Genomic DNA, 13,355 nt, shown 5'->3' on the forward strand with positions numbered 1-13,355 from the left:
TGCGTTGGGTCTGTTGCTGCGCACGGGCTTTCTCTAGTTGCGGCGAGCGGGGGCTACTCTTTGTTGCGGTGCGAGGGCTTCTCATTGCGGTGGCTTCTCTTGCTGCGGAGCACGGGCTGTAGGCGCGCGGGCTTCAGTAGTTGTGGCTCGCGGGCTCTAGAGCGCAGGCTCAGTAGTTGTGGCGCACGGGCTTAGTTGCTCTGCGGCATGTGGGATCTTCCTGGACCAGGGCTCGAACCCGTGTCCCTTGCATTGGCAGGCCGATTCTTAACCACTGCGCCACCCGGGAAGTCCCAGCAGTGTGAATTATATTACTCACGTTGCACATTACATCCCTAATAACTATTTATCTTATAACTAGAAGTTTTTACCCTTTGACCACCTTCATCCAATTTGCCTTCCCCTCCCACCCACCCCCACCTCTGGTTACCACAAATCTGATCTCTTTTTCTATGAGTCTGCTTGTTTTTGAAGTATAATTAACCTATAACACTACGTTAGTTCCTGATACACAGTATAGTGATTTGATATTTCTATACCTTTTTAAATGTATAGGAAATGATCAAGATAAGTCTAGTTACCATATGTTGCCATACAAAGATATTATATATTACTATATTCCCCGTACTGTATATTTCATACCCATGACTCATTTATATTATAACTAGAGGTTTGTACCTCTTACTCTCCCTCACCTATTTCTTTCTCCCCGCTTCCCTCTGGCATCCACCTGTTTGCTCTCTCTACCTAGGACTCTGTTTCTGCTGTGTTTGTTTTGCTTTTCACTTTTTTTTTTTTTTTTTTGCCGTACGCGGGCCTCTCACTGTCGCGGCCTCTCCCGTTGCGGAGCACAGGCTCCGGACGCGCAGGCTCAGTAGCCATGGCTCACGGGCCCAGCCGCTCCACAACACGTGGGATCTTCCCGGACCGGGGCACGAACCTGTGTCCCCCGCATCGGCAGGCGGACTCTCAACCACTGCGCCACCCGGGAAGCCCTGTTTTGCTTTTTAGATTCCATATATAAGTGAAATCAAACAGTATTTGTGTTTGTCCGACTTACTTCACTTAGCACAGTGCCCTCTAGGTCCATCTATGTTGTTGCAAATGGCAAGATTTCATTCTTTTTGTGGCTGAGTAATGTTCGTGTGTGTGTGTGTGTGTGTGTGTGTGTGTGTGTGTGTGTGTGTGTGTATAATATCTTATTTATCCATTCATCTATCAGTGGGCACTTAGGTTGCTTCCATATTTTGGCTATTGTAAATAATGCTGCTATAAACATTGGGATGCATGTATCTTTTCATATCAGTGTCTTCATTTTCTTTGGGTATATACCCAGGAGTGGAATTACTGTATCATATGGTAGTTCTGTTTTTAATTTTTTTGAGGAACCTCCATACTCTTTTCCACAGTGGCTGCACCATCCTACATTCCCACCAGCAGTGCACGAGGGTTCCCTTTTCTCCACACCCTCGTCAGCACTTTTTATTTGTTGTATTTTTAATAAAAGTCACTGTGACAGGTGTGAGGTGGTATCTCATTGTGGTTTTGATTTGCGTTTCCTTGATGATCGGTGATGTTGAGCATCTTTTCATGTGCCTGGTGCCCATCTGTGTGTCTTCTTTGGGAAAATATCTATTCAGTTCCTCTGCCCATTTTTTTTTTTTTTTTTGGTACGCGGGCCTCTCACTGTTGTGGCCTCTCCCGCCATGGCTCCCGGGCCCAGCCGCTCTGCGGCACGTGGGATCTTCCCGGACCGGGGCACGAACCCGTGTCCCCTGCATCGGCAGGCGGACTCTCAAGCACTGCGCCACCAGGGAAGGCCCCTCTGCCCATTTTTAAGCAGGTTTTTTTTTTTTTGATGCTGAGTTGTATGAGTTCTTTGTATATTTTGAATATTAACCCCATATCAGATATATCATTTGCAAATATCTTTTCCCATCCAGTAGGCAGCCCTTTTCATTTTGTTGGTAGTTTTCTTTGCTATGCAAAAAGCTTTTTCATTTTCTATGGTACCATTTGTTTGTTTTTGCTTTTGTTTCCCTTGCCTGAGGAGACCTCTCCAAAAAAAAAATATTACTAAGACTGGTGTCTGTGTTTTCTTCCAGAGGCTTTATGGTTTCAGGTTTTATATTTAAGTCTTTAATCCATTTTGAGTTTATTTTTGTATATGGTTTGAGAAAGTAGTACAGTTTGATTCTTTTGTATGTAAACTGTCCAGTTTTCCCAACGCCATTTATTGAAGAGGCTGTCTTTCCCCCATTGTATAGTCTCGCCTCCTTTGTTGTAGATTCATTGACTCTTTGTTTGTAGTTTTCCATTAGGTATTTTTCGTATCAGGAAGGTGAGATCAAAGTTCCTAAGTGGCCAGGTAAACATGGGACTAGGGGTTTACACTGTTAGGTACTTGAATCATTAGCGAAATCCAGAGCCATACAGTAAATATGACTAGATTGGGTAGCTCTCCCTAATGAGTGGCAGCTAATCTTAGTTTGGGACCAAGAGGATGCTCTCAAAGCAGAGAAGACCCAGAACGGTGATTAGCGTCTTCTGGGTTAAAGCCTCCTAAGAAAACCTTGTAATTGGGAAACTCATCCCTTAAAGGGGAGACGGCTTCTGAGGACTCCTCCAAGGGCTCCAAGTTAAAGACTTCTGATCTAGAAGCAATTGCTACACCTATCATACCCTTAACTCAATGTAAGGTTAATGTTCTTTATAGAGAAACTGCTTTTAAAAATAAGCCAGACACAGGGGACTTTCCTGGAGTGGTTAAGACTCTGCCCTTCCAATGCAGGGGGTGCAGGTTCGATCCCTGGTTGGGGGAAATGGATCCCACATGCCACGGCGGTGCGGCCAAAAAAAAAAAAAAAAAAAAAGCCAGACACAAAAGGACAAATACTGTATGATTCCACTTACATGAGGGACCTTGAGTGGTCACATTCATAGAGACAGGAAGTAAAAGGGTGGTTGCCAGAGGCTGGGAGGGAGATGGGAACGGAGAGTTGTTTAATGGGTACAGAGTTTTGGTTTGAAAGGATGATAAAGCTCTGGAGACAGTTGGTGGTGGTGGCGAAGTAACGCCACTGAATTGTCTACTTCGTGGTGAAAAAGGGTAAATTTTACGGGATGTATGTTTCACCACACACACAAACAGCATTTAAGGTCCATCCTGAGCAATAGTTCAGTGCTTCTGTCCTTTGATCTCTCCTCTGAGGGAGCCTCAAGTCTGACAGAGCCAATTCTAATCCACAGAAGACGTGAAGGAGTCAATTGTGCAGCAGTGTGCTGAGAGCCTGGAGGTATAACGGTGTCTCTTCTCCCCTGAAGGAAGAAGAAACTGGCACAACTTTACCAGCCCAGGGACCAAGATCATGAATTCTTAAAGCACTTAACGAACACGTACCAAAGCTCCACAACTCCTAAACCAGGGACCAGACCCAAAGAGTCACTCCTTTAAGAACCCCTTCCCCTTGGTGTACCACAGGTATAAAGCTTTTAAAACTTGAATGATAATAAAATCTTCCACACTTTCACCTCCATCTGTCAAAAATGCAGTTAAAACCACTTGTACCTCAAAGCCACGTGGAATCCATCTCCTAAGAACATGTGGTTTAGTGGTTACCTTTCAGGATCTTCAAGGAAGATCTTCAGAGTGGGATGGTCTATAGCTGCCTAGACAAACTTTGAGTTGCAGTTTTGCCAGTATTTCTTATATTTATTTGACTGTGGGCCCCCTTCCCTTTTCCTTGTCATGTAATGCCTGTTAATATAGAACGTTCTTCAAGGAGAGCTGGGTGGGCAGTGGTCCAAGGGAGAGACTGACTGGGGTGAGAAAGACCTAGAAACACAGTACTAGGTGCTGTGGGAATGGAGGTGGGAATGGAGGTGGGGTATGTTTAAAGGAGGATTGGACTCGATTGGTATGATGTGAGTGTAGAGATTAAATCAAGTTATATTTGGCTCTGAAGCGTCGTATGGAAATGTCATGCCCAAAGCACGGTCTTTGCTGGTCCTTGACAGGTGAGGAGGAAAGATGCGTGGGTGTCCATCCAAAATATGGCTGGAAGGCAGTTCGTGGTCTCACAAGCTTCTCATCCAGTGGTGAGAACAAATCTATGATTCAGTGGACACTGGGCTCTCCAGTCAGTATCCTCATCTCCTTTTGGGGTGACTCCGCCAGCTGCTGAGGGCTGTGTTGGGGGGATGGGATCCTCTAAGGGTTCTGCTCTCCCACATGGAAATGGAGGGGACCTGGGAGATGCCTCTCAACTCCCTCTTTTGTTCATTAGCTCAGAACCTCCTAGATGGGCACGTCTTTGGCTAAGCAGAATCTCACTCTCTGAGGACCTTGGATCTGAGACCCAGGCATTGAGCCCAGAAGAAACAGAGAACTGGGAAGTGTTTGCTCCAGTGGCAAGGCTTTACACTCAGTGGAGTGGATGTCCTCAGTGGTTGCCTGCTTACTGCTTCTCCAAGGCTGCCCTTTGGTCCTGTACATTCTCCCATATTCCTCTCATAGATTGTCTTATATATAGAGAGAGATATATATCTTGGCTGTGCCACGCGGCTTTCAGGGTCTTAGTTCCCTGACCAGGGATAGAACCCCGGCCACGGCAGTGAAAAACTATGAGTCCTAACCACTGGATCACCAGGGAATTCCCTAGATTGTCTTATTTTTTTTTTTTTTGTACGCGGGCCTCTCACTGTTGTGGCCTCTCCCGTTGCGGAGCACAGGCTCCGGACGTGCAGGCCCAGCGGCCATGGCTCACGGGCCCAGCCGCTCCGCGGCACGTGGGATCCTCCCGGACAGGGGCACGAACTCGTGTCCCCTGCATCAGCAGGTGGACTCTCAACCACTGTGCCACTAGGGAAGCCCTAGATTGTCTTTTTAAAAGTAGCTATAGTTAGTTTCTGTTGCTTGCAACTGAAAGAATCTTAACTGACACACATGAAGAGTGAAAAACTAAACCATAACTAGTTATTATTTAAATCCAAAAGCTCTATTACATCTCATTCTGTCAAGATAGTGTCTAAAATTTGAATTTTTAAGTTAAAAATATGCAAAAAAATATATAAATTATATATCAAATATATTACTAGTGTATATATAATGTCTTATCTATTATATATAAATATATTTTTAAAAATGAAAGACAAAACTAAGAATGGGAAAAAAGATAATCCTTCCACTCCAGCACAACTTTTTTTTTTTTTTTGCCACACCACTTGGCATGTGGGATCTTAGTTCCCCGACCAGGGTCCCCAGCACAACTAGTTTTATGTTTGCAGTTTCCCTTCCAATTTGAGTCAACATACCCCTCCACCCCCTTTTTTTTTTTTTTAACCTGATTCGGATCAGATTTTTTCAACATTTTAAAACATCACTTTTTCCCCCCTATCAGAGGGGAAGGCAGAAGGTGAGGTGGCTTGCAAAAATACTTCTTTGAGGGCTTCCCTGGTAGCGCAGTGGTTGAGAGTCCGCCTGCCGATGCAGGGGACGCGGGTTCGTGCCGCGGAGCGGCTGGGCCCGTGAGCCATGGCCGCCGAGCCTGTGCGTCCGGAGCCTGTGCTCCCCAATGGGAGGGGCCACAACAGTGAGAGGCCCGCGTACCGCAAAAAATAAATAAATAAAAATACTTCTTTGAGAGAAAAAAATTTTAATTAAAAAAAGTTTGAAGCCCTGTCAAGGTTAGTCACTGTTGCCCAAGTGGTCTGGCCTTGCTGGCTCTTAACTGTTAGCCTCTTTTCTCTCAGCTATTCTTTACTAAAATTACACAGCAAAGGAGTATTTATGGTTTAAAGATTCTGACACCAACTTGTCTAGCAGGGTTGTGGTTTTTTGGGTTTTTTATTTGCGGTACGCGGGCCTCTCACTGTCGCGGCCTCTCCCATTGCGGGGCACAGGCTCCGGATGCGCAGGCGCAGCGGCCACGGCTCACGGGCCCAGCCGCTCCGCGGCATGTGGGATCTTCCCGGACCGGGGCACGAACCCGCGTCCCCCGCATCGGCAGGCGGACTCTCAATCACTGCGCCACCAGGGAAGCCCGTCTAGAAGCGTTTTAAATACAGGAGTTATTTGCCTATTGTGTACATGGTTTGGGTGCAAAGAGATGGTGTTAGTCCCCTTCTGGCTGGATGCCCGCGTGCTTGGACTAGGCATGTTGCGTGACTGGCAGAGAGACAGACAGGAAGGAATGAATAACTGACTCTGTCAATTTCACGATGTAAAAGCTAAACGGAAAAACTCTGACCCTCGTGCATTTTTCCCCCATTTGTTATATACTGTAGAAGAAATGTCAGTCTCTTGGTTAACCACGTACGATCCATAATTCATCTGCTGTTTTTCTGAAACGTGGAGTGACTGTTTAACCATAATAGCACGTGACCCTTTAGGGTCACGTAGAGCAGAGAAGATAACTGGACTTGAAGTCGCAAGTTCTGGACTCCAGACAGACCTAGCTCCTTTTCTAAATCCTCTGCTCTCTTTGTGTCTCACCGGTCAGTTCTTCTCGTTCCTTTGGTCTTTAGGTTTTCATCTGTGAAATAAGGATTTGATAAGTTAATAGTCATATAATGTTTGCATGTATTTTATTTTACATGAGACTCATGACCTGAGAAGTAGGTGAGGCAAAAATGATCAATTTCCAAGTGAAGGAGCTGGAGCTCACAATGTTATCTAATTTGTCTTGCATCTTTCAGTAAAGGGGCAGAGCAGGGCCTCGAGTACCACCTGACCACAGGGCAGCTTGCTTCTTGCAGAACAGGTGATCTGAGGGTGTGTGCACGGGAGAGAAAAAGAGAGAGTGCCCAAGACAGAAGCCACAGACCTTTATAACCTAATCTCAGAAGGGATATAGCATCCCTCCTGCCATCTGCTATTAGTTGTACAAACAAACCCTCATAGAAAGTGGGAGGGCTACACAGGTGTGGGCCACCAGGAGACAGGGATCACTGGATGCCACCTTGGAGGTTGGCTACCATGCTCTCACGCTACCGTGTGTTCGCATTTTAAAAGACCTCATTTAGGTGATAGCCTAGAGCCCGTGAAGTCTCAGCAAAGAAATAGAAGAGATGAAGAAGAACCAAATGGAAATTTTAGAACTGAAAAATACGATAACTGAAACTAAAACTTTACGGGATGGGCTCAACAGCAGAATGGAAGAGACAGAGGAAAGAACCGGTGGACTTGAAGAGAGAACATTAGAAAGAAGCACCTAGTTCCAACTACCAATTTACAGGAAATCCAGAGGACAGAGGAAAGCGTGAAGCTGCACTCCAGATATGCCATTGGCAAAATCCAGACTGGAAGAAACTCTGCAGGACAGACAACTCAGTTTCCTCATTTAATAAATTTCAAATAAAAAATTGCACATTGAGGGAACCTATAAGAGACATATTGACTAGCTGGAATGGGTATTTGTATTATTTGTATTCTGATTACAACAAAGGTAAAAATAAAACACATTGGACATTTGAGACATTGGAAACTTGAACATTGAATTGAGGTTTGATATTAAATAATTGTTATTTTTTTAGGTTTAATATTAGGGTTATGTTAATTTAAAATGTCATTTTAAAGAGATATGTACTGAATGATTACAGATGCAATGATGTTTGGAATTTGTTTCAAAGTAATATGGGATAGGGCTTCCCTGGTGGCGCAGTGGTTGAGAATCCGCCTGCCGATGCAGGGGACACGGGTTCGTGCCCCGGTCTGGGAAGATCCCACATGCCGCGGAGCCGCTGGGCCCGTGAGCCATGGCCGCTGAGCCTGCGCGTCCGGAGCCTGTGCTCCGCAAGGGAGAGGCCACAACAGTGAGGCCCGCCACACAAAAATAAAAAAAAAAATAAAAAAAAAAATTAAAAAAAAAATAAAAAAAAAGTAATATGGGATAAGGGAAGTAGAAAAGAAATATATTTTGTACATCTGACAATGTGGTAATGGCTGGTGATGGGTCCATGGGAGGGGTAGTTATTAAACTATTCTGGGTTTTTTTTTACCCTGTGTAGATATTTGAAGTTCTCCATAATTAAAAGTTAAAAAGAAACCATTATGTCCTCTTTCTCCAGGGGGCTGATCATCTGGCCCTTCCCCTGGCAGTAAATTGGAAGTTTTTTCAATTGGGTAAAAAAGGTCTTTGTATTAGAGTACATTGGGTAATGTTGAAAGCAGATGTATCATGCTGAATGCAGGGGAATTAAATAAATCACATAGGGAACAGTGAGCACCCCCTCATCCCCACACCCCACTGGGTAAATGGAATGCTCTCAGCCAGGTGTAGATCCTCCAGGTAGGAGACTAGAAGATCCTTCTCTGGGAAATCTGACCACCCCAAGAGAAAAGACCTAAAGACACTGATGTTGTGGGCTCCACAAGGAAACAACCAGGGTCTCAGAGATTCCGATCAGCTTTTTAGTACCTCACTCTTAAATGAACAGGCCAAGGGCCACCAGGAATCATCAAACATTTGAGGAAGGTCTTTGACAAAATAGTCAAAACAAATAGCACTGGTGGGCGATTTGGAAGAAAAGTCATACAAAGAAAAAGAATTAAACAATCCTGGTATCATTAGTATACTCAAGAGATTAGCTGTTGCTTCCAAGAAGCAAAAATAGGATGCTATTTTTAAAAACCCAAGAACAAAAAGTACTCTTAGAAATTAAAAATACATAGTAGAAATGAAAAACTCAACAGTAGGATTGGAAGATGAAGTTGAGGAAATCTCTCATAAAGTAGGGCAAAATGATGAAGATAAAATTAAAAAGGTTTTATAAATCTTGGAATCCAGGAGGTCCAAAATCTGAATAGAGCTATTCCAGAAGTAGAGAATGAAAAAATAGAGGAAAGAAAATTATCACAGAAATAATTCGAGTATTTCCCAAAGCAGAAGAAAACATTTCCAAACTTGAGGGGTCCAGAAAAATGCATGAAAATTAACCTATGCCTAAAGCACATCACTGTGAAATTTCAAAACTCTGGTAAAAGAAAAGATCCTACAAATTTCCAGAGAGTAAAAATAAATCATGTACAAAAGATCAAGAATCAGAATGACTTTCTTCTTACTCACCTGCTGGTCATGAAACCATTTATCACAGCCAGTCAGCTAATCTATTCATGGGTGAATCCTAATGGGAACACATAGATGTGTATATATATAAGAAATCTGAACCAACTGTTCAGAAAAATTAACCCAGGCTCCTGTTGTTAAATTTGCATGATCAAGCACAAGAAGAAAATCAGCATGATGAAAGAGAAAGGCCAAGATGAATGAAACAACTTTTGCTAGAAGACATATAATTCAGAGAAGGTAGGGGGAATTAAATCTCTAATTTATATTCTCAACAGATTGGAGAAGCTAGATATTTCAGCCATAAATAAGAAGATGCTATGAACCAGGAACAATCTGAGAAATTGAATGATTGCCAGGAAAAAAAATTCAAGAGAATGGTTTGAAGATAAAGATAAGGAAATCTTTCAGAATACTGACCAGAAAGTTACAGAGAGATGAAAAAGTTGGGAGAAAAATAAGAGACAGGATCAATTCAGGAGGCCCATCATCTGAATACCTGGAGTTCCCAAAACAAAAACAAAGGAGAAAACACAGGGAAAGACATTACCAGAGATATCCTAAAAGAAAACTTATCAGAATTGAAGGAATCTCTAGGTTGAAGGGCTCACTGGATGCCAAGCAGAATAAATAAGAAAAAGACCAATACCTACATTCAATGCTGTGAAATTTCAGAACGCCAAGAATAAACAGAAGATCCTAAAAATTTCCAGAAAGAAAAACTGTTACCTTCAAAAGAATGAGAATCAGACTAACATCAGATTTCTCTCTGGGAACACAGAATGCTAGAAGATTATGGAAAAATGCCTTCAAAGTTCTGAGGGAAAATTACTTAGAATCGAGAATTCTGTAGCCATATAAAGCATAATCATATTTTCAGATATAAACTCAGAGGGATTACCTTTCAAATACTAACAAAGCTGTTTGAGAATGTACTCTTTCAGAGAAGGATGAAAATCTATCTCCAACCCCCACCAGAAAAAGAGCAAGACATAAGATACAAAAAATGGTGGAACCAACCCAGAATTCCAGTTAAAAGGAATCCCAGGATAAGAGTTATGGAGTGAAGCTGGAAAGTTCTTTGTGCCATATTAGAACAGAAAGGCAGAGACCTTCAGGTAGAATGGCTTCAACAAGAGGAATGAAATAGATCCACGTAATAGACAGGATGACTAAGAAGCCAGATGATGTTAATGACATGATGAAGAAAATATGTCTGTTTCTCATCAATAGGAAGAAAGTAAGTAAGGCAATTAGAAACAACAGGGGAAAAATTGTGTAAGAAACTCATGACCAAATGTGAAGCAAACAAGATGTGGTGTGATTTTGATCTCGATTCTGAAACAACTCATGCAACCAACAGACAAAACAGTCAAGTAACTCTGCGTGCAGAAGAGATGGTGAATGTTGTCCTTGACACTGTCAAAGTTCAGCAGACAAAATATGCAGTTGGGCAACTTCCCTGGTGGTCCAGTGGTTAAGACTTTGTGCTTCCACTGCAGGGGACAGGGGTTCGATCCCTTGTTGTGGGAAGTTCCGCATGCTGCGGGGTGTGGCCAAAAATAAATAAATAAATAATTTTTTTAAAAAAGATGCAGGTGGGGACATAGAGGAGTGGAGCAGAAAGTAGAGTACCAATATCTTCCTTCATCTAACTTGGAGGGGGTCACGTGTTTCAGGCTGACTGATTGAAAAGCAAAGACAGGTTCAAAATATTTAAAAGGACAAATAGAAGAACTGAAAACAGTAACTACAAAAGTGGGAGCAGGAGGAGGGAAGTGCTAGCTACCTAACTCCTCATCTTTCATGATTGGGAGTCAACAGATGAAGTCTTTAAAAAAATTTTTTTTAATTTTTTATACAGTTTTTAAAGGTTATACTCCATTTACAGTTATTACAAAATATTGGCTCTATTCCCCATGTTGTACGACACATCCTTGAAGCCTATCTTACACCCAGTAGTTTATACCTCCGACTCCCCAGTTTGTTCTCTGTATCTGTGAGCCTGCTTCTTTTTTGTTATATTCACTAGTTTGTTGTATTTTTTAGATTCTACATATAAGTGATGTCGTACAGTATTTTTCTTTCTCTGGCTGACTTATTTCACTTAGCATAATGCCCTCCAAGTCCATCTGTGTTTCTGCAAATGGTAAAATTTCATTTTTTATGGCTGAGTAGTATTCCATTGCGAGCACAGACGCGCGCTCACACGTGTGTGTACTACATCTTCTTTATCCATTCATCTGTTGATGGACAAGATGAAGTCTTAAACTGGTGGTGAATCAAGAAATCCCAGTATATATATATATATGTTATTATTTGTAAGAATATTATATATCTGGTAGCATATGTATAGAAAAAAATTCTGGGAGACTAGTCACCAAACTGCTAACCTCTGGTGGGAGATAGACAGGAGTCCCAATTTTGTCATGGGTGGTTTTTTTTAGTAATAATTAAAAATGTAAAAACCTCAAAGACATTAGAATTGTGTGATCTCCTGGTGTGTCGCATGAATATGGATCTGAGTCCTAGATTCCTGAGGCACAGCTACATACAATGAAAGTCTGGTGAACAAGTTGCGAGTTACCAGGAATAAAAAGGCACTGTAGAGTGTAAGCGTCTCTCCTCCAAAGTAAACACCCTTTCACTCAGTTTGGCTGAATCATAATTGGGAAAGTATTCCGAATCCATGATTTGCTTGTCTTTGAAAAATGTGATTGTTTGGAAAACCTTTAAAGTGGTTTTCTTTGTGTGTGGTGGGGGGAGGGGGCAGAGCATCATAACATTTAACAATTATTAAAAATTAGGGGAATTTTTATTGTTTATAAAGTCCTGGTCATTACCTGCACATTCAGTTAAATAAATACACTTAGGAAACCAAAATCCCTCTCTGGAAGCTTGCAGGTTTAGACACAGACGCCCCTGGATTAAGAACAATCACAGGACACCTTAGCAGAGTATTATTATTATTTTTTTTTGTGCGGTACGCGGGCCTCTCACTGTTGTGGCCTCTCCCGTTGCAGAGCACAGGCTCCGGATGTGCAGGCTCAGCGGCCACGGCTCACGGGCCCAGCCGCTCCGCGGCATGTGGGATCCTCCCGGACCGGGGCACGAACCCGTGTCCCCTGCATTAGCAGGCGGACTCTCAACCACTGCGCCACCAGGGAAGCCCCAGCAGAGTATTTTTATAGACATCTTCCATACCGGTAATGCTGATAATAACAGTATGATATTCATATTATATCTATTTTATAGGTGAAGAAGTTGAAGCTCAGAGATTTAAGGGAATCACCCAGGATCCCACAGCCAGCAAACGGGGTAATATTTAAACCCACTCTGCTGATACCAACTGTGATCCAGCTCATCTGCCTAGCGTGGCGATTGCCAGGGACTTAATTGCTCTGGGGTTTATCCTCGCTCCTATGTGCCTTGGGTTTTTAGTTCTGCACGCATTTTGAGGGAAGGAAACTCTGATGATTGTTAAACAATTCATGGCAAGTCTCTAGTTTTGAGGAAAGGTGGGGAAAGAAATGTTGGGGTGATCAAGAAATTCGGGGCTTCCCTGGTGGCGCAGTGGTTGAGAATCCGCCTGCCGATGCAGGGGACACGGGTTCGTGCCCCAGTCCGGGAAGATCCCACATGCCGCGGAGCGGCGGGGCCCGTGAGCCATGGCCGCTGAGCCTGCGCGTCCGGAGCCTGTGCTCCGCAACGGGAGAGGCCACAACAGTGAGAGGCCCGCGTACCACAAAAAAAAATAAAAATTAAAAAAAAAAAAAAAAGAAATTCGAATCCGAAGGAGGCTAGAAAGTGATTTTCATGGGACTTCTCTAGAAGGATTTCTGAGGAGCATAGCCACCCTAATAAAACCTGGTAGACTGTAGACATGGGCTTTCTCTTTGCCCATGGCCATAAATCTGGCTTCTGAACTAAAAGTACTCTTCTATCAAAACCTGAGGAGTGGGAATTCCCTGGCGATCCAGTGGTTAAAACTTGGCTATTTCACTGCTGAGGGCCCGGGTTCAACACCTGGTCAGGGAACTAAGATCCCACAAGCTGTGTGCAGCAAAACGAACAAACAAAAAACCAAAACAGCAGCAACAACAACAACAACAACAAAAAAAACACAGGAGTTTTCTCATCTGAGTGATCAGAGGCCAAAGCAGCAACTCTTTCTTTGAACTTCCAGACCAGGTCTTCCCAGTAGAAGAGAAATAGCTCTTCGGCAAAATAATCTAGTGCTACCCAAATACCATATTCCAGGCCAATGGCGGGTTCATAGCTTTCCTAAGT

At 43.2% G+C, this 13,355-nt stretch overlaps 1 protein-coding gene across 1 annotated transcript in view; it reads left to right on the forward strand.

Moving 5' to 3' along the window:
- KPNA7 (karyopherin subunit alpha 7) overlaps positions 1 to 3,530 on the forward strand; it is a 48,959-nt gene extending 45,429 nt beyond the window's left edge. Inside the window, 2 exon segments of the mRNA XM_067012243.1 lie at positions 3,325 to 3,356; positions 3,358 to 3,530. Coding sequence (XP_066868344.1) covers positions 3,325 to 3,356; positions 3,358 to 3,454 — 129 coding nt within the window. The 3' untranslated portion in view covers positions 3,455 to 3,530.
- Positions 3,531 to 13,355: the final 9,825 nt, after the last annotated feature.

This window comes from Kogia breviceps, chromosome 14 (genome assembly GCF_026419965.1).
Source record: "Kogia breviceps isolate mKogBre1 chromosome 14, mKogBre1 haplotype 1, whole genome shotgun sequence".
NCBI lineage: Eukaryota > Metazoa > Chordata > Mammalia > Artiodactyla > Physeteridae > Kogia > Kogia breviceps.